At 39.8% G+C, this 27,434-nt stretch overlaps 1 protein-coding gene across 4 annotated transcripts in view; it reads left to right on the top strand.

The window, feature by feature from the left end:
* ESRRG (estrogen related receptor gamma) overlaps positions 1–27,434 on the top strand; it is a 383,447-nt gene that overhangs the window by 136,605 nt on the left and 219,408 nt on the right. Inside the window, exons 1-2 of one of the 4 annotated variants that reach the window (XM_050709700.1) lie at positions 7,527–7,931; positions 13,397–13,455. The exons of 1 other annotated variant lie outside the window; for it this stretch is intronic. In XM_050709700.1, the coding sequence (XP_050565657.1) occupies positions 7,902–7,931; positions 13,397–13,455 (89 nt within the window). In that variant the 5' untranslated portion in view covers positions 7,527–7,901. Of the gene's footprint in view, positions 1–7,526; positions 7,932–13,254; positions 13,551–27,434 lie in introns of those variants that run through there. 2 more of the 4 variants (XM_035558432.2, XM_035558416.2) reach the window with 2 other exon arrangements.

Here is a 27,434-nt window from a genome sequence, read left to right on the forward strand (position 1 = left end):
GCAAAGAGTACCCCTGATGCTTTGGATAACACACATTTGGACTAATCTCTGCTTCTTGGCAAAATATGCCATTATATGTGAGACACTGAAACCAAAATTTAGGTTATGTATGTCAGCTTGAAAGTGTGTTCTAAGTTTCTGGTGTACACAGTTAAAATGTCTTTCCTGTTCCTTAAGTAAACTCACTTCAAAGAAATCATGCTGTAGACCTACGGTGAGGGTGCAATAGACTTTCTCTTCACATTCTGGGCACTTCCTGGTACTTAAGAGACCTAGAAAAAAATAAATATATATATTTCCTATTAACCTGTTTTGAAAATAGTCTTCCCATATCAAAGCATGTTTAAAAAGGAGATTGCATTTGATAGCAGTAACTAAAATGTAGTAAGAAACAGCCTTTTGATCTGTTGCAAATAAACTCTTTTGCAGATAAATATGTTACAAGTGTATTTTTGTTCATTTGCTATCAAATTTAATAACAACCAGTGGAATTGAGTTCAACCAAAATGGTTCCGTATCAGACTTTGAATACATACTTTTAAATATTAAAAGATAATGATTTGTATGGCATTGTTATATAATGCATTTCTTGTCTTCTCTTGTGTGCATGTGACGAATTCCAGTCGATAAGCCCAGGACTCTGGAGTCAGTTGTCTGGCTAGTTATTAAGATTAAGATAAGTACTGAGAATGGAAAGATACAGTGCATTGTACTGCCCTTATGGGACTGGGCCACCTCGGATTCCAAGTGTAAACAATGAATTAGTTCTCCCTGGCTTATTTCAAACCTGAGGTGTACACTGTAAATATTTGTGAAATATGATGGAAAGAGTGTGGAAAGATTTTTTTTTTATTTTTTTAACCATTACATGTCATTACTAAAAAGCAAACCTTACCTCCCCCCATCATTATAACTCATCTGTAAAATCCAAGACCAATTTCTGTTAGTTAATTAAGAAAAATAACTTTTTTTTTTCTCCTTATCTAAGCTGTGTTAAAAATAAGAGAAACTTCATGCTGAATGTGCTGCAACAATAACAACACAGTTAAGGCTCGCACAGCAAAGCTCAGTCCAGGGGATGGGGGGGGGTGGTGACACAGGACAATGAGGGCTGGAAGACCTGAAGTACAGAATGCTAAGTCAATGAAGTCTCCATATGACTTCAATACATTCTGGATCGGGTCCAAAAGGAAAGTTAGTGAGCTGTGTTCTGTCTCTGTGGTAGAATCCTAAGGGCATCACGCTGTCTTTTCCAAAGGGCAATAGGGAAAAAATTTAGACAAATATTTCCTCAAACTCAGTTGCTAATTCTAACTAACTATAATAAACATGAGATTTGCTATGAATTTTTACCCAGTTCTTTCAGGAGAGCAAAATTTAACTTTGTCTGTGAGATCACTGGAGGAGTGATAAAAAGCAGTAATTTAGAAAGTATATCAAAGCTACGTGCTGTGCAACGTAGACCACTGGGTAGCAATTAATTTTTGTTAATGAATTTCAAACTAGATGTATGGAAATGGTTATGTGAAATGTATACACTGCTAAACAGCTAACTAGTCCTTGGGGCTTGTGTTTTCATTATCTGTATGTAAATCATTTCAACGAGCATGATCTAATGAATCAAAAACTACTCTGAAATTTGAATTGATATCTGCAAGATACTGTTGCTTTTTTTTTTCTTAAATCCTTACACTGTGCGTCGTCATGTGGCCCTACAGTGAAGCTATGTCTGTCCTCTGATAAATCACCTCCTACGTGGAACTAGTTTGTAGGTTTTGTTGTGCTTCACAAAGATTATTTCTAAACTCTAGGAATTTTCCACATTAGTGGGGAAGGGAAATTAAAGAACACTGAAAAACATTCAAGAGAAACAAGGAGCACCGCTGAATGGTCCCCAGTGATCCCTCCCTAATCTACTGTTTTTTATGCAGTAGAAAATAAAAATAAACAAAACTACACAGTTAACTGTGAATGGCTGCCTGACAAAAGCATGCAAACTGCTTTTCCCTGAGAGTCAGGAAGTTGTATTGCTGAATTAGAAGCTGTCTCTTTCCTTCATATGCCAGTTAAATCATTATGCTTCCTTAGCTCCCTGAAGGTATACGCTGTGATTTCCTCTTAACCAGCAATGAAGATAAATAGCTCCTGTATCTTTTCTGTTTACAGTTATCTTAAGCAAACCCACAATTAAAGCACAATCACTGTGGAATCGCAGTTTCTTATGGAATCCTGAATGTAGGATCAAAAGTTGGAATATCTCTAGAAGGAGATATATATGTATGGAATATAAAAAGTGTGTATAATACATTGTATATGTACATTATAACATCAGTTATTAACAGACCTGGAGAAACTGAGTAATTAAAGCAGTATCTAAACATGATGTGCTGTAACCAGATAAATGAAATTTACAGAGTGCACTGGAATATCTGGAATACCACACTGTTTCCCTCCCCTTTTTTTTCACAGCCTGGTCTTTATATCGTGGCTGTGTTTGTTCCAGTTAGCTGCAAGTGAGAAACCACTGCTGAGGTTGCTGAAATGTCAGTGCCACATAGGCTGAGGGCAAAAGTGGATGGAATTCCCTGCTATAACACTAATTATCAAAACTCATATGATACAAGAGGAAAGCGTGTGCAGCCTTTATGCTGTATGCTGCAGTCTAACAGAGGTGGTGGCTGGATAACTCTACAAACAACCCTATGCCCTAAGCTATTTTAAACGTAAGTGTAGTCTCTGGCATACACGTACAGTTTTATGCCTACAGTTTATATTCACAGAGTACGCTTGAAACCAGCTACATGTTTTAGCTGAACTCTGGATGGTCTGAAATACCCAGGTAGTTAGCATTCCTGCCAATTTGATATGATTGAGACCTTTACTTGAACTGACCTCAGAAGGAATAGAAGACTAATTGAGGCGGCCCTGGTTCTAGCTCTCTGGGAGGTGTAAAACACTGCAAATGGTATCTGGTGCATGCATAAAAAGGTTTACATAGTGCAAGAGGGCTATGGGAAGGAAAAGAAAGACTTCTCTTTCTCTGTCTCTCAACAGCCTTCCCCCCTACTCCCCGACAAAGCTTCAAGAAAAAGTAGCTTTATTCCTGTTTTAATGTCATTGTGTGGTAAAATAAGGAGGGAAAAAAAAAAAAAAAGCACCCAAACAAAGTAGAAGGTAAAATTAGGACAGTACTTGGGTGCCTCAGGGCTGTAATTAAAGCTAACTAGATAAAAAGAGATATTCTGCCTCAGATTTATGTTCGGAGGAGAAAAAAAAAAAAAAAGGCTGAAAGTGAAATACAGCAAAAGAAACCCGTAATTCCAATGTATTCAACTCACCCATCAGAAGAAATGGCATTAATTCAGGTACCCAATTACTGTAATGTGGTTCAGAGCACCTCAATAGGTGTTTCAATCTCAAGCCAGGACTAACATTTGTAATCCTTTAAATGCACTTAAGAAATTGATGTTACAGCCCCACAATCTGTTAGGGGCCTTGCTTCCTGGCTGATTGCAAAGTATCCCACCATTAATTGGATCATCAGGATGTGATCCGCGTCCTGGTCCTCAGATTATGTAAGACTGACTTTGCTCTGACGCGCTGAACCAGAGGCTTCTTTTGCTGGATATTTTGACCCTTAATGTAGATAAGTGGTATTTTTCATCAATCTTAGCTTGCATTAAAAAAGGGAAATGTCAATTCAATGTGGGGCATTTAACTTAATTCAACATCTTTTAATTTAATACCTTGGAAAAGTTAGTCTGTCTCCGACCTGCTGGAGACTTGTGCTGATGGAATGGTTTGTGGAGGTGGGCTGGAGGCACCTCGTTCCCACTCCTTGATACAGTTGGGTCCCAAAAGTCTCTTCGTGCTTCGTCCCTGCGTGAAAGGGAAAGATAGAAATAAACAAACTGTCCCTCGATGCTGGTTTGCAACATCAGTAATGAGTTTCCTCAGCTCCTTTGGACTGTTCCCTAATGACCGCTCTTTGCACCTGAGGGAAGACAGACACAAAATTAATTCTGTGTGTACTGCACCGTTCATCTTGGGCTTCAGGTTTCCTTGATATTTTGTGGATCAGGATGGTTTGATTAAGTCACTCAGTATTCTTAATGGTGCTAGAATAACAGCTGGCATAGAAATCCTCTGCATGGGCTAGACCTAAAATCCTGTTGCAAACAAGGGAGATGTCTCCTGATAGAAGGTGGCTTTATTTCAAAAAATTATCACTGGAAAGTATGGGACGTGTAGCAAAATTTTTTTTTTCTTAAATTATTTTTTTCCTTGTACTGCATCATAAAACCCTCTTGATGTTTCTCTTCCTGGTATGGAGTGTGTTTGTCCCAGTGGTACAGACAGGGCTTCAAAGGTGAGTGCAGCAAAGTTCTTTGACAAAAAAAACAGTTTTTTTTCTCGGCATTGCAATGAGCATCCAATTCATTTGACTATTAGCATGGTTTGGGGAAAACATTTGTGGCAGTTACTGGTACGGTATTGGTCTCCTGGTTGTTAGGAGGGAAGGTGGTGAAGTGAAGAGAGTTAACGTTCAGATTCGTGGCCATGGCTTGTCAGTCCTTGATGTCTTTCCTGCAACTGATGCTTAATAATCACAGGTATAGCAATATATATGCATATAGTATGCTACAAATTCACTATCAGAGCCTGTCTTTTTCTGTGTTTCAGAGGAAAAGCAAGCTCTTTTCCACTGTGTCACACAGTGTCAGAAACAGAAATCGTTTTGCAGCTGTGATTGTCTGACTTAAGCCTCTTTTTTCTTTTTTTCCCCCTGCCAAGTTCTCATTTCTGTTTTTCCAACTTTCTCCTCTCCCCGGCTCTTCATTCAGAAAAGTCATTCAAAAATAGTGCCACACTGTGGGCTGGAAAAGCTGCCAAGGCCCAGTAACAGTGAGGGAGCAGTAGAACTTCTTGTTTCACTGTCATCTTCTAGAACTGTGGAGATCTTGAAGACCTTTAGAGGTCTGTTGAACATTATGGGTTGAGAAAAGCAAGCTTCTGAGGCAGCACTTTCTGTTTTATGAGAAACATGTACAATACAAAGGAGAATCGGAGTGAAGAGGATGGTTCTTGAGTTTCTCCCACTCTTCTGCTGGGCAAGGGCCAATTAAGAGTGTGACATGTAGGATAAAAAGGAGACAAATTTGGGGCAAGGAGTTTAAACAGGAGATCTGGGACAGTCTGATTAGACATCTCATCCATACAGTTTTTGCAGTCACTGAGGATGTGAATCTTTACAGAGTGTCAGAGAATCTAACTCCATCTTTGCTCAGTGCTAACTAGATTTTGTAGATTAGCAGAATACCTAGGTTCATCTTCTCTGTGGATTTACAGGGAGAATAACCGCATATGCACAAAAGGCTTTTGGTTGGAGGTACTTTGGTGATTTTGAGTCCAGGTAGTAAGAGAATTGGTCTGGCATTTTGAGTGGCTGACTGTTTAACAACTAACTGCACGCTGTTCAGGAGCAGGCTTTCTGTTGTTGGTTTGGGTCCACGTGAGGTAGCTGTTCCTCATGTGAGGTATGTCACTCATACGTAAGTACCTGACCTTGCTGTTTTTTTCCTCCTGCTTTCTTCTTGATATGAATTGAATAGGCAGGTAGATATATACAGTTCCGGTCAGCCAAATTGGCACTAGAGGTGATATGGTGCTATGCTAGGACAGGATAACCTTAAGTTTAGGCTCCTGGCTGGAGCAGAAGCAGCATATATTCAGTCCCTAGCAGCTGCCTGGCTAGTCTCTTTAAATTGCAGTATGTATTGGTCATGGTGGTCTTCTCTCTTTGAACCTGTGCAGTTCCTGGGATAGGAGGATCTCATCTGCAACAGTAGATGCTGATGAAAAATAAATAAGAGTCCTGGCTAGAGATTCCTATAAACAGGTGACAAGCTTTCAAAAAAATAGTTCTTTTCTACCAGACCTTTTTCATGTTACAGTATTTGAATCTCTCTTTGAAAGTATTTGAATGAGATATGGACTGTTCTCTTTGAAACTGCATCCACAGATGAAGAATTTGATGAAGAGTTCATGTTTCAGTGCTATACTTGGCGAACTAATATGCAATGTAGTATACCCCAAAATGTGTACCTACATACCATTCATGAGGGAATTACACCTATCTAAGCTTAAATATTTTAGAAAACGATGTTGAAGGAAGCTCACTTGGCCATATGCAGACCTGGTATAAATGGAATCACCTTTCCTGAAGGGAGTGAAGCTGTAGGTACGTTAGCCAGATCAAAATTCATCCAGATAAACACTAGCCTCATACTCAGTTCATTCAACAACAACACAAAGCTCTTTTATGAAAGGAGAAATATGAAGTACTGTAGGTAAGCCTCTAATTACTTTGGCCATAGAACAAACATAATGTTTCTTCCTGCTTGGAAGGGCCTAACCTTCTGTAGGGAGAGTAGGATCTGGGATATCTCCAGCACTGATAGTGTTCCTACAGCAGCTGCATTTTCCAGCACGCTTTATACTGGCACAAGATGCTTCTGAGTTGCTCTACTACATGGAGGGGAGAGGAAACCTGCAGGTTGTGGCTCTGCATTCCTGGGCAATTGATCTGTAACACAGACACTGTATCTTGGGGTGTTTTGCTGCATGGAGTTGCGCTGTAAGTGCGTCACTTCCCATCTGTTTAATTGGAGCCTTGGGTGACACTTCTCTGCTGCTTTATCCCCAGACAGAAAGCTGATCTACGTTTTTGCTTTAAGTACACTACAAGGTTGGAAAGTAAAGTTGAGTTTGCAGTGAAGCAGATATATTGGCTTCCCATGCTTTGAAGACAAATGGAGTCTCATCCATCGCTGCTATACCAGTATGCTGGTGCTGTTTCAGACTGCTTTGGGTTAGGATTTCAGTTTGCCCTTCCTTCCTAATGGGGTCCCTTGGTGGAGAATGCCATCCAAGTGCAGGATGGATGAGGTGCCCTAAGGACCTGTATCAGGCTTGCCTTTTAAGCAGTGCCTTGCTGAACTGTGAACTGGGGTTTTCTTGAAGTGCTGTGTGAGGATATGAATTCAACTTTGAGACTAAAAAGGGAACAAATACTACATACGACAGCATGTGTCAGCTTGAAAACACACAGCATTCAGTGGCAGTATTAATATGCATCTAAAATGATTTTCCTGTGGTGTCTCGAGTGTTTCTCAGGGGCCTCTTTCTTTGTTCTAACTCCCTGTGGAACGGGCAAAGAAAAATGGCTGGTGTGCTTGCTTCGGCCACCGTCAGAGATGAGCTTGCGGCTGAATTAATTCTGTTCTCTCTAATGACCGGCAGTTACCTCATTGCCAGGGAAATGGCCCCCTCCGCCTGCAGAGCCGTAGCAACTTGGTGTCATTACGCAGGACAACGCGTTTGTCTGATACAGGCTGCCCCGAACACTGAAGGCGATTCTGCTTGCCTGGATCTGGCAGAGGAGCAGATGAAACTTGCCTGTCCCGTGATCCCGTGATGTGCTGCATGTCAGAAGTGCGTACCTCCTCTGCCTGGCTTTGTCCTTCGCAGTGTGAACCCAGTGCTTCCCTCACACTGTGGGGGGTAAGGATTTAAGAGAAGTGAGCATGTTGAAACGAACCTGTGTGCTGTATCCGTTGTGATCAGATTCTCATGTGGTTTCTTGGTTCCCTGGGGAACCCCAGGTGGATATGTATAAATACCAAATTAGGCAGTTATTTTTTGCATGGGGTGTGTGTGTGTGTGCAAATTTCTTCAGGATTGGAATCCTGCTTGAATTCCTGAGCCCCTCTGTCACACAGAGCTGCACATCATGGAGACGCTTGTCAAGGCAGCACTGGCTGTAGACCCTCCTACGCAGTGGTGTAGAGAAGAGGCACTGTTTCCATTTCCCAAACCTACACTCACTATGAACTCTACCTATGCCATTTGTTGGATGCTATTACAAAAAGGTAGGATGAAAAGTGTCCTATAATGGAGCTATAGTCAGTCTATTCTGATATGTTGCAATAGCTCACGTGTATTAGGGTGTGAAGCCGAGCAAGTGTCTCTTAAATGGCTGATCTGGGTTTCAGCATTAAGCCCAGCTGCTCCTTCGCGCACACTGTAAAATTACAGTATTTTACAGAGTAATGGCCTCACGTAAGGAAGCAATGAGAATCACAGGCGAACTGCTCCGGGATGGTGAGCACTCTCCCTGCCCTTGCCTTTCTCTTTGCCCAGTCTCTTATTCTCCTTTTTTATTTTCCTTCCCTCAACTCTTTGCAACACAGGTAGACACGTTCCAGTGTGACTCTGAGGAGCCTGCTACATTCTCGTTAGTCTGGTTCTCTTATTTGATTTTACTGTCTTTTTCACCTTGTCTGCTTAAGAAGCCCATGCTGCTTCAAGTAGCTTTGAATGCACCAGTAAATGCATGTTGCAGAGTAAAAAGTGAAATAAAGAATGTCTTCACCCAAGATTTGGAAGTGGTGGGAAATGACCTTTTGCACTTCTTTTGCTTTTTAGATCTTTAAGCCCTAAGCCACCCTAAATCTACTGTCCCTATAAAAAGCTGCATTTTAAAAGTCTTTAGGAGGCTTGCTGACCTTGCAACCTACTTTGTAAGGAGTCTGCACCCACAGCTATTAAACAAAATTAATTTCAGCACTTTTAAATTGTTAATCTTGCAAAAGACAACTTGCTTGCTCTCCAGTGATCCCACAGGTCGTCATTCTGTGAGCTGCAAGCCATCACCAGGGTTCACGGCTCTGAACATCATCAGTCTGCTCGTGGCCTCCCAAATGCCTTGCAAAATTAATTCCTCTGCCCTCCACTTTTCCTCCCCTAGCAGCTCTCTGAGATTTGGGCGCTTGGTGAGCTCTCTGCAGGTAGCAGCCATTCACTGGTAGCTGCGCCACAGGTTATTCTCGTTTTAAGGTTACTCTGTCCTAAATCAGTGCTTCCGATCCTCAACTCACGGTAATGAACTTTGGGCAGCAGGACACTAATTCAGGTAGGAAATGACAGTTTTACTGTTCAGAGCGCTAGCTTTTCTATCGCAGGGGCAACGTCTCTTGTAAGTTAAGGTTCTCCGTCCCCATGGGGCAAATGTTTTACCAGCTACTAATTTATTTTGTATCCTTTTACGTGAATTTTTTTCTGCCTGGCAGTGTGGAACTTAGAAACGTTGCCTTTTTTCCTCCTTGTAGTGATACGTGTGGATGCACGGGGGGTGGGGGAAAAAGCGAGTGCTGTATCTGGTATTATCATGCCTGGTTGTCCCTGCTCCTTTCACCTCTTTTGTCTCTGCCACTCAAGCCAATTTCAGCCATCCGCCGACTCTCATTTGGGATAATAGCCTCTCTTTTTACTGTTGTCTTGTCATGTTTGATTCGGCAGCAAAAGGGTTTTAAATTAGCCAAACCGTTTGCATGCTGGGCTTACTCCGCTGCCACTACCAGTTGTGGATCCACTAAACCACTTGATGCTGAAATTGATGATTGCTCGGAAGGAATAAGAAATTGCTGGTGGCTACCGGGAAGATCCATTCATGCCGGGCCTCTTTTAAGCAACATAGGGGGAGGGAGAGAGAGATTTCCTTCATTTTCCTGCTGCCTGGCTGGTGGCTGTATTGTCCTTGTGCCAGGTTCCTGCTGAGTGATTATAGTCTTGCTAGGCTGCGTAGTTCCTGTGATTTCGAAATAAAAACAAAAGGGAAAGAAAAAGAAAAGGGGGAGGGAAGGAAGGGGGGGGGATAAAGCTCCAAAGATTTGCAGTTAAATTCAGTAACAGAATTGTCATATTTTAACTCACTGGCCACTTCTTTGTTTTCTGTTTGATGTATGCCCCCAGCCAGAAGTTCACCTGTTAGAAGTTTTACCCAGCAGGAGACTTTCTGTATTGGCCTGCTTGGATTGGTGATGCTAAACCACAGCTGGGCTGTAAGCAGGTTTTAATATTCTCTGGGTGAGAAATGAACCCATCATTAATAGGCTCTGAAATCACCAAGAAAACAGAAAACTTCTAGTAACATCCCTCATACACCCCAAAATACCTTTTACTTGTTTATACTAGGGTTTAAAGATATGGAGGGCTAGAATTTATAAGGAAAAAGAAAAAAAAAAAACAGCTTGACAAACTGTCTATAGAAAAAGAAAATGATTGAAGCTGTAGAATTCAATGTGAATGACTAGGGATGTGCTTATATTTTAGAACTATATACAGTCACTTATGAAAAGTGAAAGACGAATTTTCTCATTGGAGTGGATTTGGTTTCTTTTAGAAGGGAGAGCATGTTTTGGCTTTCTTTAGGAATATTCTAGTATTACCTTCTGGGTTATGGCAATAATTGGTAATTCAGGTAGCCAGGTAGTCAGAAAAGGCTGCTAAGGTCCCATGTACAATGGCTCAGGGTTTCCAGACAAAGACAAATACTACCTAACAGAGAATAGTAGCAATTATAATTAAATAAATAAATAAATATCTTTGCCATTTATGTTAGTTCCCAGCCATTAAGAAGTGTGGCTTCAAAATTTACAATTCATTATACAGTGTCACAAATAATACCCTAAATATATCACAGGCAGGAATACGACTGCACAGCATCTGAGCCAACAAAGATGTTCTCATTTGATCTAATATTGCTAACATTATTATTAGTAATATTCTGGCACTTTCTTTCCTGATTACTAAGCCACATGTTCTCTTGTGTAAGATGCCCTTCTCCTGCTTTAAAAAAAAAAAAAAAAATCTTGTAAATTTGAAGCTGCTGGCATGTAACTTTATTTCTCTCTTGTATGTAATAAATCTTGAAGAAATCATGTGAATGACGAAAGCTCTAAAAATACAAATCTAAGTAAGAGGGCGAATCTCAGGGGCCTGGCAGTGGAGTGCTGTTGTGCAAGGCTGGCGTGGCAGGTTTCTGTTTGTGCCAGTTAACAGTAGTTTGTGAAGTCGAGCGGCCATGATGGGTTTAGTCCTGTTATCTGTCTCTGACCACTGCGCTGCTCAGAATTGCTGATTTCTCTGCAAAATCGTGACAGATGTGTTGCAGGGAAATGTATTGGTCGAGTAGCTGGAGAGAGAGTTAATGCAGAGGATAATAAGTAGCTAAGGCTATGTCCTCCAGCAGACTTTGATGTGTTTTGATAATATATGGGATGGGTCAATCTGCCCTATTAGCAAATGTAGCCAGTTTATGCTCTACATACAAACTAGAGATTTGATAAAGCACTAAATTAGTTTTCACAAGGTATTAGATGTTAGATACTTAATGGGATCATCATGCTTTTGCTACACTTGGTTAAAATGTGTTCTGTAGCAGAGGCATGAGGCAGCATGACATTTCACCAGGAGAGGAAGCGTGTCTTGTGACTGAATCACGAGCCGGGGAATTATGAAGTCCAGCATTGCTCGGCTCCTGGGTTGCCCTCTGGGTGATTTACCAGAGTTTTCTCTTCTCGCATCTGCAGAATAACATTGTGTCCTTCCCTTTTTGCTTTGCCTCACTGTGAAGTTGAAGCCATCAGTGTTTGTGATGTATTGTTTGTTTGTTGTTTATCCTTGGATGCAAAGTGTTGTAAGGTGCAAGTAATCATAATTCTGTGAAGTGCTTCTGCCCTAAGAGACTGATACCATCCGGCTCAGGAGGTGCAGGGGAATTCCCTAAACCTAAGAGCAGATAAGTTACAGGTTCAGATGTATTCAAGCAAATTTGAGTAAGACACCTTAGCAAAGCATGAAAGAAGAGGTTGAGGGGTTTTGTGTAGTGCTTCCCAGCTGCATCCTGCATTCACTCTGTGCCACTGTTTATGAGGTAGTTCGGTGAAGCAAATTCAAAAATACATTGGTAAGATACGGCACGTGGGGACAATGTCCTTCCCTATACATGCTGGTGCCTATTTTACCAGTGGGGAACTTAGGAAAAAGAAAGCGACCTTCCCGGGCCCCCATGCAGGTCAGTCTCCAAAGTGGGCCTTGTTTGAGTGCTCCCCTTACCTGGGCTTCAGTCCCCTCCAGCTGCTGGTACTGGTTTTAGTAGCTTGGTTCTTCAGTATCAAAGAAAGGGATGTAAAATGACTTTTTTTTTTTTTAAGTTCTGTGTTTTTTGTCTTGTTAAATAAAAACCTGAGACTGCTGACAAGAGTGTATGCTCACAGCTAACTTCAGAAAGTTGCTTTAAAATCCATTCTGTATTTGGTGTTTGTCACGAGAAATGTTTTAAGTCTAACTTTTCTTATTGCTATTTTTTCCAAAGGTTTATAGATACTGTTCTTAATTACATTTGCAATGCATAACACTGTTTTCTCTAACATCTTACTACTTACGAAAGTAGCCCATCCCAAGTGAAAGAGACTTTTTGTGAAATGCAACAAGTATCACATATGAAATTATCCTGCTTGAAAGCACAGAGGCTGCATCCCGATATAGATCCCAGTGGAAAATGACTCAAAATTACCTGACAGCTTCTCCCCTATTTGCACCCCTCCCCAGTCTGTTTCATAGTTGGGCTGTGGTAGGAAATGTGTAGTGTATGGTGGCATTTTAGGCTACTGCTACTAATAATCCCTTTGGGTATTTCATTAGTGCATTATTTATAGGATCGCAAAAGGGCATCTGCTCTGCCTCGCAGTGCTGCCTGTGTCCCGAGGACTGAACAGATTTTCTGAAGCACGGGGTCGTGGCCATGTGCTCACCGGTCCTTGGGTCCCACTCCCCTGCTGAGCAATGCTTTGGGCTGAAAACCCACTTTTTAAGCCCAAAGAGGCAGGAGCAAGCATGGATATGGGATGCTTGCATAGACAAGAGGCTTGCCTGTAGACTTTGCCTTGTAACACCTCCTAAGCCTGCACCTGACAAGCCACTCGCAGCCGGTGGGCTGTGTTTTTCCTAATAAATTCCTTTTTGAACCCACTTGTTAGTCAGGCACTGTGCTCACTAACTACAGCAAGGGGCCTGTGTCTTGGGCATAAATTACTCTTGTGTGCCACTGTCTCTGAGCAGCCCCCCAGTTATGGATTACTTTGTTCTCGACTTGACAGGAACATAATTAGAGCTGTTGATGAAATCTACCAAATTGTCCCTCCGTGGCCTCAATGGTCAGGAAATTTGGCTGAGTCGTATTTGTCACCGACGTAAAGGCTCTAAACACTTCATATTAACTATGTTATTAATGTGCCCTCTAATCTGTCCGCGAATTGGTAACACTCGGAGTGAGCTTGTGCTCTAATAGCACCTTGTGATGAATACATTGTAATGCTGCTAAAAAGTTTCTGGAGGGTGGAAGAAGAAAATGTTAATAAAAAGTGAATATTTCTAGACTGTTTTTCTTTATGCACGTGTATTTTTGTTATGCATATTTTTGTTTGTTTGATTTCTGTTTTTTAATAGAGATTCATTTAGGCTTTACATTGACGGACCCTTTTTTGTTCTATAGGATTTGCTGACATTTTGGCTGTTTCATTGCCAGAGGAGGCTTTGTGTGTCCCAAAGGAAGTGAGTGATCTGGCCATAACAAATCCTGCCAAAATATTTTAACACCGTTACGATTTTCTAATGCAATGCGTAGTGAATGTGACTAGAAAAGGATGGTGAGTTGATGAAGGGGATTCGTGCCCTCTCCTGTGCACTTGTCTGGTGAAACATGCTGGCAGGAGCCGCTGGGGTGGTGGGAGAGCGCAGCCAGGAGTGTGTGGTTTGCCTCTCGAAGCGTATCGCTTCAGAGGGATGAAATGTGGGCTGCAAGCCGACCTGTCAAATTTTGGTCCTGCTCTTGAACTTTCTGAGAGTCCAGGATGGTTGGATGCGGGGTTTTAGTTGTTAATGTTAAATAAATGCATTTTGGCTGCTGTAACTGTGCAGTTGGTTAAAACAAGGAAACGTGCTAGGTACTTGCAGATGAGAAAGATCCTAGTGGCTGACTGTCCTAGAAGCTGACAAGCCACTATCCAGGGTAAAACAAACTCTCCCCTGCAAAACAAAGGGCAATGCCAAATTTCAGCATGGGTCTGATGATCATTGAGGTTGTTCTTAACTATTTGGGCAACTGTGCCTAAAGAAAGTGTTAAAGCACAAAAATGCTTAATTAGGAATTTTCACATGTAGCGTCCAGGGGATGACAATTCTGGCAATGTAATATTTAGAGTTGAGCTGGAAGTATGGGAAAACAATAACTTAGATCCCCGAGCTATTCTCTAAAGAAGCAGGTAAATTAGCTTCTGCTTTTCTAATATCTTGGTGATTTGCTTATATTAAATTTAGCATCCATTCCCTCCCATCTCCCCCCCCCCCCCAAAAAAAAAAAACAAACAAACAAAAAAAACACCCAACCTTGCAAAATATAACAGAGTTGAAAATGATGGCTGTTATTCTGTGGTCAGCATGTCTTGTCCCCAGCACACACCATACTGGACTATTCCCACCTGGCTTCTAGGGTAAACTCCCTTTTCTTTGGTCACTGTAAATTCGCATACATAAGAATAAGCAAAGCTGCTGACCACCCCTGCCAGCAAGTTTTGCTGAAGGGGAGAAAGCCAACAAGAAATAGAAAAGTAGAGCATGACTGCAGCTTTGGATGTTGCTCCACGTGAGCTGATCCTTGTGCTTTCACTGAATGGTCCTTACTTATTGACCATCGAGCTGCTTGCAAGACTGACCTGTGTTGTCAGGTGCTCAGACCGACACAAGTACGTTCCAGCCTCTCACTTTTCCCATTCTGATGTTTCCCTGTTGGCTTGTCTTTGAATTCAGAACAGAGTTGCAGGGTCCCGTGCTCATCTCCAAAGCCCTTGATCAGTTTTTGCTCAGGCCGCTCCATGCAGCCCAGTTCCCAGGGGCAATGATGCTGCTGCCACCAAGCAGAAAGTGTTAACCTGGGGGTTAGGGCTTACTTAGAGATTTCAGTCTATGATCTTAATGTTCGTAAATGAAATGGGAATCTAACTCTGTACCTTTCTCATGCAAATCAATCTATTTCTAGTAATGAGCAATTTAATTTTTTTTTTTTTAAATATGTAGTTGCCATCTCTGGAAATCAGGATCAGAATTCAGGATGCTCAAATTAGGTGTTAGTGCATGCAGATACTCTGATGACTCTATTATTAGAATAAAGTAGACCAGTACTTTCCCTGTATCTGTTTCTTTTCACTGCTTTTGTCTCTTTCTCAGTTCATTTTGTCTAAGTTTTTCTTCTGTTCTTTAATTTCTTCCTTTAATTCATTTCTACCAAAACCATGGGAACTTGCAGGGCTTTCCAAATTTGATCATGTTACTTACAGTGTGTTGAAAACTGAGCTACATTTTCTTTTGACATGGTCTTGTTTTTATCACTGCTTTGAAATGGTATATTATTTGGGATATTCATACCCAGAAACATACTTTATGCTGTCCTGGCTGTCCTTCAATGGTCTTTCTAATATATATTCACTACTAAGAATTTTTCTTTAAATAAGAGAGCACCGTATTATCCTTGAACGCTTCTATTTTTCTGTTTATTTTCAGTTTCCTGTGGGAACATCATGATATGTATTCTGTATATCCAAATCTGACTTTCTTCATGAACTAGACTGAAATGTGTCATGAGCAGAGCACCCCAGAAATAACTTTAATATTTTTTTTTCACTTTTTGTTTAAGAGTAGGAAGCAAAAATACTTCTACAAAAACCAAGCTGCTTACTTGAGGGGAGGGGAGAGCAGCGGGATAATATCAGAATTGGGCCCTGGAATATTCATTTGGTAAAAACTGTATGATCTTATAGTGTCAGCTATGGAGAGCATGTGCTAGTAGATGGTCATGTTTGAAATCAGGATTCATAGTTAATCATAAGAAACAGGCTTATCACTTCATAAACTCTAGGAAAGACTGTTTTCTTTTCCAAACATTTAAATTACTTGGCTGTTTTATGTATTAAAACCCAATTATAATTTAAAGGGTATTTCGAAGAATTTTCAAAGCTGTTTTCCTTCAGGAACTGTACCTAGACTGAAGCCTAATCTGAGTAGTTCATATGCTCAACTGCATCTCTTCTGTGTTTTTTTTTTTTCCTTTTTCTTTTTCTTTTTTTTTTTCCTAGCAAAATAGGGTTTTGAAGAGTGTTCATTACCAGACTGGCCCATGCAAATCTTTAACAGCCAATACCACCAAATTTACACGCATTTCTACAGATGTGCACACACAAGCAACACCCGCTCCTCCCAGCACTTTTTTGGACCATTCTGTAAACTTTTTCAAAACGTGTTTTGTGTTGAGGAAAACATGAAACCTAAAGTTAGCAAAATGAAATCCCAGTGTGGCTCACAAACTCCATAATATAGCTTAAAAATATTTTATGTTCTTTCTCTTAAGTTATAGCAACAAAAGAAAAGTAAAGGTTTATTCCATTACCTTTTTTCTGCTATGTTACACAGACTGCATGCAAAACAAATTCAGAGAGAAATAAAAAGCAAAGAGTCCTGCAGGATGAGTCGTACATTGGCAGGAGGTTCTGCCAATGGGACGTACGTGCTGCTGGATGGAAAAGCTTAAGTACAGCCTTCATGGTTATCAGTGCAAACTTAGTGCTTGAGCTGACATGGTGTATATTGGTGGTATTCTCCTTCTGAAAATTGCCGCTGACCTGTCCTCAAAATGTGTAAATCCTCACCGTTTCTCAGAGTATAGCTGCAAACCTGATTTGGCAGAAAGTCTCGTTATGAAGCTGCATGGTACTTGACCTACATGAAGTCATAATGTTGCAAAGGGGAAAAAAAAAAAAGTACTGTCCAAACCAACAGAATAATAATTTAGATTATTTCTTTGGATGCTGATTTCTCAGCGGAAATGTATATGTGCATCCAATCACACTCTTCTTTGAGAAGTTACCACTGTAATTGTATACAATGCAGTAGCTAGGGAGTGTTTTACAAGATGAAAACCAAAAAGATGCATAAGAAATTAACCCCAAGACATGACCGCTTACCAAAGCAATGCTTTTGCTCTGTTTTTACTGAGCGTAGCAAGCTATTTCTACAGCATTATTCACCTGTTGAGAGTTAATAGGGCAGTGTTTGGTAAATGTGATGTTCTGTGATCGATGCTTAGTTGCCTGTGGATAGCAAGGTGTTGAAAAGGAGGTTCTTAAGATGGAGAAAACCCACTTTAAAGGCCAAATGAGAGAAAGAATAATGTTCTGATTTCAACATCAGAACCAGCTTTCTAAAGACTACTGTGGGCCCAGGGTCCCCATATAGGGGAGAGAAAAAAAAAAAAGGCAGTTTGTGTTTAACAAAAAGAAATAAAAGGGGCATATGCAGTTGCTCACCCCTCTCACTGTGTGCCTTGCAGTGGAGCTGAAGTTGAGATAGTCTGCTGCTTCTCTTTGTGAAGAGACCGTATGAATTAAAGTTCGCAAAGATATTAGGATTTACTAAGTAAAGTCATACTTGTCAATAGCTCCTCTTGCTAGATATTTAAAGTTCAAGTGCTTGTTTGCTTTAGTTAAGTGCTCTGAAGTGCTTTAAAGCATTGGCCCATTTATATAAACAAATAGAGAAACTCTCTGATAGTCTTCCCAGTGTGTTACCCAATATTTGGTTATCCTTCCTCAGGTCTGAAAAAGAATTGCACTAGCAACTTCTGATACATGTGAGTCTTTGTTAATGAAGTATTATATTAGATCATTTGAACACATATTGTCTGTGTTAAAAACACTTCTCTGTTGCATGCAACCATGAAGAAATAGAGGGGAGTCAATAGCTCAGAAAGAGATTTATCCAGAACTTAAATGTGACATAAGAAGAAGAAGCTGAAAGCCTGATTTCCTTTTTGACTATTTTCAGTAGCGAGTTAATGCTATACTTCTCCCATATTTTGTCTTCCTGCTCAGCTGTGCTAATTCAAGAGTCTCTTTCAGTGCTGAGGGTTGTGCAACTAAATTTGAACAGGTTCCCAAACCATGGGAAAATCCTGTTCACATGCGTATGGCCTTTCACAGAAAAAAAGGGAACTACCAACGTTAAAAAAAGATTGTGATGGTGTTTCCACAGTGTTTCCGTTTGTGTTGTAGTGCATCCCAGCTAGTAGTCGTCATGGTAGCAGCTGTCCCATGATGACAGTGCTCTTCTGTAGAAATATCCCTTGGCCTAATGATAATTTTGTGATACTGAAAGCCTAGGAACATCATAAAATTGTATGTTGAAAGTTCGCAAAAGTCAGCAAGTCAAATCCTCTTTCATATGTATAAAATATATATATATATTTACATATTCAGATGTATAAAAATAAGCCTTATTTGGAAGAACCACTGGACAGAAGTTATCCAGTAAGGTCAAGGCAGTTCAGTTCCAGAAGCAAACTGGATACCGTCAGAACCTACCCCCCCAAAAGTGCAACATAACATGAGCATAGAGATGTGGCTGGATGGCATCTAACTAGAAAGGCATCTTTGATTAAGAAAAAAATAGTTTGTCCTAATAATTTTGATCTGCATGTGTTTTCTTTTTATGTACATTGTCTGTGAGATTCGGAGGGTGTTACAAGCAAGCGGATTTAGAGCTGTTGCTAATTTAAGCTGCATTTAATAAAACACAAGTTTGAGGTATCTTACAAATCAGTGAATGTGGCATAGTTGGAAGATTGCTTTTGTCAAGTTTGATTAGCTCAAAGAGAAACCTTTTCTAAATATTGGTTGTGAGATTAATCAGGCAATGTAAGACCTTGAATTATTCCTCATCACAGGAAAACAATGTAATGTATTATCTTGTCTGATGACAGGAAAATGTAACTTGTGAGTATTTAAAATTTTTGTTTTAAAGATTGGACTGAAGTGAAAACTTTCAGGCCATTTTCTTTTAAAAAATGACTTGTTATTTTCCATATTATGTTTTACTTTCCATTGCGTATTCCCATATTACAAGCTGATAGTACCAACATCATTACAATGAAAGATGTTCTCATTATTGACTCCATTCTCAGTTAATTATAAATTTGTCGTGTTTTAATGAGTAGGATTAAACTTTCATATTCCAAATGTATGTCTCATGTTGCTTGCTTAGAACCTTTCCAAAGAAGATGGTTGAACCATTTCTCTGAATAGTGTGAACAAGAAATATTTTGTTTCCTCACACTAAAAAGTGCTTGCAGTGTTTACAAACATTTTCAGAAAAGCTTTAGTACCTCTGTCTTGGAACAAAGTCTTGAAATTTGGGCAAAGCCTTTCCTATTCTTTTCTAGCTTTCTGTCACAAGCAGAAGTTAACTTCACTGAAATAAAGACTCACTAATCCTGTAAATATAGGATAGCAGGAGGAAGAATACTTGTGTATTTCAAGCATACCCTAATTTTCAGAGGCTGCCCTTTATTCCTCTTTAATAAATCTCTGCCTCCTTCTATAGCCTTAAAAATAAAAAATAAGTGATACTTTGTACCTGTACTTAATTGCCCTCTTTTTTAAAATGTGGTAGGTTTGCAGCAACTCCTTACACCTTTCAGATTTAGATGTGGTCCAAGACAGCTCTGCAGGGAGTCTGTCAGTCTTTCTCTCCAAAGTTCAATGTGCATTAACAGAGCCGGTTTGCTCATCATATTTTCTAGCAGAAGTTTGATGCTTTGTCTTCTGTTTCCTTCCACAACTCCAACACCCTACTCACCCATACAGATTAAGTCCTTTCTCAGAATGCTTGTTCTTTTGCTTATGTGCCTATAAAGAAACATAAGGAGGATGGATATGTTCTAGCCCTGCCATTGCTGGAGTGTTCCTGCTGATTTCAGTATGGCTATGATTTTTTCCCAAATCTATCGATAATAGGTGCATATCGCTTACAGGTATATAACAGTAAGCACAGACCCTTTTAAGAAGGCATTTATCACGATATGGGTCGGTCCTGGCATCATGGCTGAATAAATCACAGCAGGCTCTTATCAAAGGGAGCAGATCCTTACCAAAAAGAAAATCTTTCATTAAATACTTCTTACATTGCTCATTTAATCTGTAGCAACTTAAAACAATAATCTTGCAATTTCAATAGCAATGTCAATTAATATTACGGCTTGGCTATTACATGAGCATAATTTGAAGGGGATTAAATCAGTGTGCCCCTCACCAGGTATGAACCCAAAGTCCTGGGCAATGCTGGGCAGCAGTCTCCAGCCCAGGCCATTTCTCTTGAGGCCCGTTACTGCAAATAGCATGCAGCTACATTTGATTATTCAGGTTTCAGGAGGATGTGGCTCTTTGGTCTCATTTATGAGATTGGCTTCTAAGCGCTATCACCTGGCCTAGCGCTCCTTCACCTCGTTAGCAGAGCTGTGACAAGATCCGTTATGGTGGGCAAGGGATTCTCTTGCTGTGTGTGACCACTGTAATTATTGCAGAGAGGCACCTTTATTTAGCAACTCCGTGTCAGTATTACTGTTACAAAGGCCTCAGGTTTGGGTGCATTCATTTTATGCCTAACCTGTCAGTGGTGTTGATGCTCCGAAGCCTGATCAAGGAGTTAAACTTGTGTGAAACCTGCTTGATCCCAAGCTTTGCACATCAGTTTAGTTTGGTATGAATCTCTTCATACTGCTGTTTGGAGGAGCATGTGTCACTCTGTTGTGGCTTTTGCACTACTTGAAGGTAATCCAGTAAGCTCCTGCATGGCAATGGAAGTTTTATACTACACCTCCCCATCGTCCATCTTCATGCATATTTTCTACATGTATCATTATTATCATCAGCATCTGTCTTTTGACTGATGATTTATTCGTCTCTAGGTCTCTGTCCCTTTATACAATACTAGATCTAAAATTACACCTGTCTAGAGAGAAATGCACGATCTCAAAGATTTAATACTGGTTTCAAAATTTTATTGCCAATAACTAAATGTGAAATTGCTTTAAATTAACCAGTAATTATTTAGAAAGAAGTAAGAAAGAGTTAAAAAAAAAAAAAATAAAAAAAAATCCCTTTCCCAGGCAAACTAGGCCCCCTTCTTCCAACAAAGCTGTTGCAGCAGGTTTCAATGGTATGAATAAATGTATTTCTTTTAACACTTCTGTTGCTTAAAATGCTATTGTTTCATCTGAGGTGTGAGATGTGCTAACCTTGTCATTGTGGGTGCACTAGAGCAGAAATGATAACTATATACGTTCTTTTTTCTTTCTTTTAACAAAAATACTGAGTGTGTGTATGTATGTGTGCCTGTGTGTGTGAGAGAGAGGGGGAGAGAGAGAGAGACAACTTATTTAAATCCTGAATACAGTCAGACCTCATATGCATTGTTAAAAAAAAGCCCTAAAGAATTGCATATGGATTAGGGGGATGAATATTCTATTATTTCAGTCTGTTCTGCTGATCTTCTTATTGTGACTTTGCGCTTCAGAAATCTGCCAGGAATTTGGCTTTGCTGTACTAGGCAGTAATTTTAAATGTGTATCAAGCACTTGATAGTGTATGATTTGCGTGCTGTTGCATTCCCATTCCCTAAATTTTCCACCAATTTATTACTTTTTTCATACTGTTTTAATATTTCAGGATGATGAATATATACAGCATCATTAAAGGTAAATAAAAAATGCATGAAATTAAAAAATGGAATATTAGATGTTTCTTTGCTGTAATCCCTAGGTCCAATAGGAATGAAATGTCTCTGTTCTGTCAAGTAATCCCTAAACATGATTAGGGACCTTGTAGTTTCCACATAGCCCACATAATATTTGTATCATATAAGCCTATTTATGTAAGGTTTGAGTAAAAGTTGTTATTAGAAGACCTATAAACCTATTTTACAATTCAGAAAGATATTCTTGCCTCTTAATCTCTCTACTTTTATTATTTTCCTGGAGTTGATGGCAATACAACCTTAATTCATTTTTTCAGAATTCTGTTACATCTTTTGGGTACTTATATGTGCATTAACGATCCCAATGAAACGTATTTTTAAGACAGAGCACTGAGTTCAATAGTTCATCTACTTGCGTAGCTTCCCCTTAAAGCTGTGTAGAAGGGGATGTGCACCTCTTTCTAGGTCCTTTTGTCGATATCCAGGTTTAATCCGAACTAGGGGTCAGAAGATGCAGAGATTGTTCTTCTGATTCTGGGGAAGGGGAGATGGAAAGAGTGAGAGAGTGGATTAATTTTCTGTTTAATTCATGTTGTATATTATCAGTGATGTTAGATGCTTCCGGCAGTATCACGGAATGATTTAGAAATCAGCTTCTGATTTGACCAGCCAATAGCATAGCATAGTTTTAGGGAGAAAAAGCTAGAAAGAACAAAAACATAGGAAAAGTTGAGTGACAAACAAAAGGAGAGAGACAATAGCTGTTTCCAGTTCAGCATCGTTATTTCCTCTTGTGACAGAGTTGTGCTGGGGATGCAGTAGCCAAGTACTTCCTGTTCCCTCCTGTGTCTTCTTGCCTGTGCAACAGAGAAGTTTGTACTTGCACCTTGTAGGCTGTTGGGTGAATTCATTAATGGTCTGAGGTTTTCCAGTTCCATGGTAATACAAGGAAGAGCAATAAACAGTTTAAATAAAAACAGTGACATATTTACTTCTATGGTTTGACTAGGCTTTCACTAAAAAAAATATTTTCATGTGGAAACAAGGGTCAGCTGTGATAATTCTGTATTTCCCATGAGGAAATTTGAGGCTATATAAACCTTGGGATACCTGCTCAAAAAACCCTGTGGAGGTACACACGTATTTCTTCAGCATTGCATTGAAGCTTCACTTTTATTTCATTTTCATCAGTTAGGATGGCATTTGAGCAATAGCTCTGTTCTGGTATTTATGAACTGAGAGAAGCAAAACTGCTCACTGCTGAGCCCAGGGATCCTCTTCCAGGAAAACTGAGATCAATAACTGTTATCAAGTCTACATTTATAGGGAGTGTTAAATGACCACAAAGTCCTGATGTTCATCAATTAATATGGTGTGCTTAATACTGTACTGTCCACCCCCCTACACCCTGCTGTAGTCAGAACTTTTGATCTTTGCTATCATTTTAAACAGTCACTTTCAGTTATCAGCATTTCTTTTTAACTGGAGACACTGTATTGGTGCCAGTAAGTTAAAGGCAAACAACGCTTTCCCTCGCCAACCTCCTTCCTCCTGCTAGCAATGGAAGATAGGAATGAGATGATAAAGCTCAAGGTTCGTTTTGTGTTCAGAACCAGGGAATCACAAAAGTAAGCATTTTGGTACACAGCAACGAGGCAAGGGCATGCCCCAGCTGGAATGGTGCAAAACCTGAAATGTGAAAATAAAAGCCGTATGCGCAGACTCATTTTCAGATGCCTTTATTGCCTCAGTTTAAGTGGAAAAGAGGGATTTGGCAAAGAGAGAGCTTAATTTAACAAAATAATATTATGCTTTCAATCCTTAAGATGAATGAATTATTTGGATACTTAACAGTGTAATGTCTTTGAATAATGCTGGTACTTAAGCTAGAAAAAATAATATTGCGAGTGTGCTCTGTTTGCCTCATGATTTTTTTACCGATTTCGCATTTATGGGAAGCAATATCATTGTTGCAAAGTTTCCAAATTGTTTTTTACACAAATCTGCAGAAATTAAATCTCCTCCTTGTTATGAAAATGATGTGATGTCTTGAGACGCCGCTATATTAGCGCAAATCTGTGGAGACAATAAGCCCAGTTATTCTTGCAGATATTGTGTGTCCAATATTAATAGCTGTGCAAAACCACGTTAGGTATAGGATACCATACAACAATATAAATCAGCATATGTTTAAGTGCAGCATGTGAGCAGTAGCACAGAAGTCTCATAGGACCTCTTGTGCTTAAAGTTAAGCCCACGCCTCACTGCTTCCATGGAGAAGAATTTAGCCCACGAAGTGGAGTAGTGTGTGATGCAAAAATAATGGCAAATTATGTAAATTGTGAGTCTGCAGAGAGAACATCACAAATCAATTTCAGGCTCGAAGAAAATAACTTGAATACAGATTTGTGTAGGCCACGTGAAGATTCCAGAAGGCTGCACTACCCATTGGTGCCACTTTTATCTGGGCTGTTGTGGAGGTCTTCAGCATAAGCCAGCATGTGTTATTCTAAGCTCTGTTCAGAGCAGCTTCAGGAAAGGACCACATCTTTTGTCTGAGAGACAGGAAATGGTTTGGATTGTCCTGCTGACAAACAAGAGACGTTTGGTAGAAACAACAGTGTTTTTGTTGAGGGACTTTGGCCTCATGAGTAAGAGGGAAATGACTGCACCATTTGTCTTCTAGCCTCGTTCAGGAGGGCTGCCCAGGCCACAGCACTGCTAGGCTCCTGAAGGCACAGGCTTTACCTCCAGGAGATGTCCAGACTTCCTGGTTACCTCCAGGGGGTGTCCAGGCTTCCTGGTTACCCACCCTTACTCCCAGAATTATTCCCAGCTGCTGGGAATCCATGTTAATCAGGGCCACATGCAGACCTGCCATGCCCAGCTCCCCACAGCCAGCCCTGTGGCACACCACTGCTGCTGGCGTGGTGAAGGCCACCAGGCATGTGGGCTCGCCAGGCCAGGCCAGGCTGCAACTCTCCACTCTAGGTAGGTCCATGCTCCAGAGTAGGGTGCGGTGCCAAATTATGTTAACTCTCTGGTATCAGAACCATAATAAGTCTTCATAGCTGGATTTAAACCACACAAAAGTGCTGTACGGGATGCATTCAAAGACAGTGACAGAATTAAGCAAGACTAAGGCACGTGCGTGACTGAGTTTTACAAATACAAATGGATGCAGTAGATGGAGGAAAACAAGATGGATCAAACTTTAAGACCTGGGAGCTCATTTACCTACATCAGATGTTTAATGGGTTGCTTAATTTGATTCCTTCTTCAAAAACCACTCACAGTAGTCACGCCACTGACTCAACGTCTGTGTAATCAAGGTCTCCCTGCGCATCTACATCTTCATGTACATGTACAAATAACCATCAATTCATACTGCTGTTTGACTACAGTGGACAGTTTTAGGTTCAAAATGGCAACTCCAGAGCTTGGGGGGTCTTCTAGCATTATTTCACTGTTCTAGAAGTGAGTGTGGACACACTTATGCCAGTCTACATAAATGAAAGCTTTTTAACTCAAGTTGCAGAAGGCTCTTCATTGTTATAGCTAGAAAACATCTCTTTTCAGTAAGCTTAGATGTTTCTAATTGTGTGATTTAGGGTTTTTATTAAAACCAGCATATTAGTCTAATTCTGTATAGCCTAAGGGCCCCATTAGGTGAGTTTATTTTTCCAGACAAGAAAAAAAAAAAAAAGGCAGGAAAAATGTTGGAACAGGAGGACAAGAGCAGCTGTACAAGTCACTGTGTACTTTATTCTTTCTCAGCATTGAGCACATTTCTAAGTGGGAAGTCAGCAGTCACTTTTGTCACCCTTTTTGTTATTTTTCTTTTTATCAGTCTCATTATAATGTGTATGAAGGAGGGAATATTGGATGTAGATTCGTGAAATTACTGGTGCTTCCTCATTATTTTCGCTGTGGTATTTCTACAGTAGCAAATTATCAATTACATTAAGTCTTTTTATTTCTTATGGTAGGGTTATAACAACTAAAATTAAGGGAGTTATGCTCACAGTCCCTTACACCACACATTCTACTATGGGCAAACTTTTGCTGTTTTCTCATAGTAACCTTTACAATGCAACCAGCAAACGTTATTTCTGTTTTAATGACTCCGAAATAAAGTCATATTTAAATGAAATGCCATTTGCCTCAGCAGGGTTCTTTGAATTTATGAGCATTTTTGTCCCATATCCTACAATAATGTGACAAATACTATTTGCATTTTTACTGTTTTCTTGAATACTTTTAAACACCCATTTTTAGGAGACTTCAGATTGCTTTTGAACATATTTGAATGCATTTTTAGCTATCACCAAGCTTAAAATAGGAACCCTTTTTTCAGCTTATCTTTATTAAACACCTGTAAAAATCAGTGGTATTCTTTTTTCCTATAAAGCTTTCTTCCTTTAACAAATGCCAGAAATGCTGCACAGTTTTTTCTAGTATGGGCTTCTTTTCTTGGCGGTAATGGGCAGTAAATGGTCTGGTAATGTCTGCACCATATACATATTTACCTATCTGAATGTTATAAATGGAAACTTGAAATTGTAATGCATCTGTTCTTTAGCTATAATCAATTAATATTTTCCAATATTAGACAACTTTCAAAAAATATTATCCAGAGGAAAAAAAATAGAAATTACTTAATTTATACAAATGATCATGCTTGCAATAAACTTGTTATCTAAAGAGTAGACAGCTAGGCCTGACAGTCACCAATTAATTATATTTTCTTATCAAATTTTCACTTTGATTTTTTTAAACCAAAGGTTTTCATTTTTTTTTCTTAGTTAAATACTTATTTTTAGAATAAATATTATTCAGCACCTTTCTAATCTAAAGGTAGACTAGCAGCTTAATCTTGCTGCTCTTGAAGGTAGCTGTCCCAGTGATTTCATTGAGTGCTTCATCTTGCCTGGGTGAGCTTCGTTTTCTTTTGATTTTTTTTTGATTTATTTATTTATTTTTAAAAGAATTAAAATTGTCTGATCATTTTAAGGCAATGTTTCTTGAGTTAAATAAAATAAAAATGGTCAATCAGTGCAGTTATTATATCTCTATATAATCGTACTGAATTTTCTCTAACATTCAGAGATGTCAGTGGAAAGATTTCTTTACTGTTGTTACGCTGCAAAAATAACTTCTGTGCACATTTTTTGTGGTCCAAAAACCCTATTTAAAAAAAAAAAAAAAAAGAGAGAGAAAGAAAGAACCATACATCCTGTACAGATTTTTGCAAGTAGACCCAGGTCATTAAAATAAGATTGTGGACGATACAGTCTCCATTTTAACTCTGTGCTAGAAGCCAGTTAGCATTAGGACTCCCTGATGGAATAACAAGGAAAGGTAGGAGAAGAAACAAGGGAAGATGACAAAAGTAAATACGCTCAAAAATAAGGAAACAATGTGCTTGTGTTTGTGGCTTTTAATCAAATGTAGGGGATTATTTTCAAAGGACATTGTGGGTTGCTTGAGAAGGGAGAAGTCGCCTGGCGTAATTGGAGAGTGGGGAGGTCTGTAGTGCACGGGTTGCTGCTGCTAGTGCCTCTCTGATAAGATTGTAAGAGTTGCCAATATCAGTATTCAGCCTTGTAGCATGTCACGGTGCTTTCATGTGAACTGAACTGAACTGTCTCCTCACACTCCCTCCCGCTCTTCCTCTCGTTCTCGTTCCCTGCACTCATCGCATTGAAGTCAGGGGAAGGAAAAAAAGATTTGAGGATCGCCCAATTTGTTCTGACATAAAGAGATGTTTAGCTCTGTGAAAGGTGGTGGAGGCAGAGTGCCTGACTGACATCTCAACAGTCTGTCTGCTGGGATTGCTCACTTCATGTCCCTTCATATTCCTGCTGTGTCCTGCGTGAGTGCTCTTGTCTAATCTTCACAGTGAGAGCACCAAGAGTCCCTTGGGCTTTGGTGCTCAACACCTTGTTAGAAGG

This window comes from Cygnus atratus, chromosome 3, assembly GCF_013377495.2.
Source record: "Cygnus atratus isolate AKBS03 ecotype Queensland, Australia chromosome 3, CAtr_DNAZoo_HiC_assembly, whole genome shotgun sequence".
NCBI lineage: Eukaryota > Metazoa > Chordata > Aves > Anseriformes > Anatidae > Cygnus > Cygnus atratus.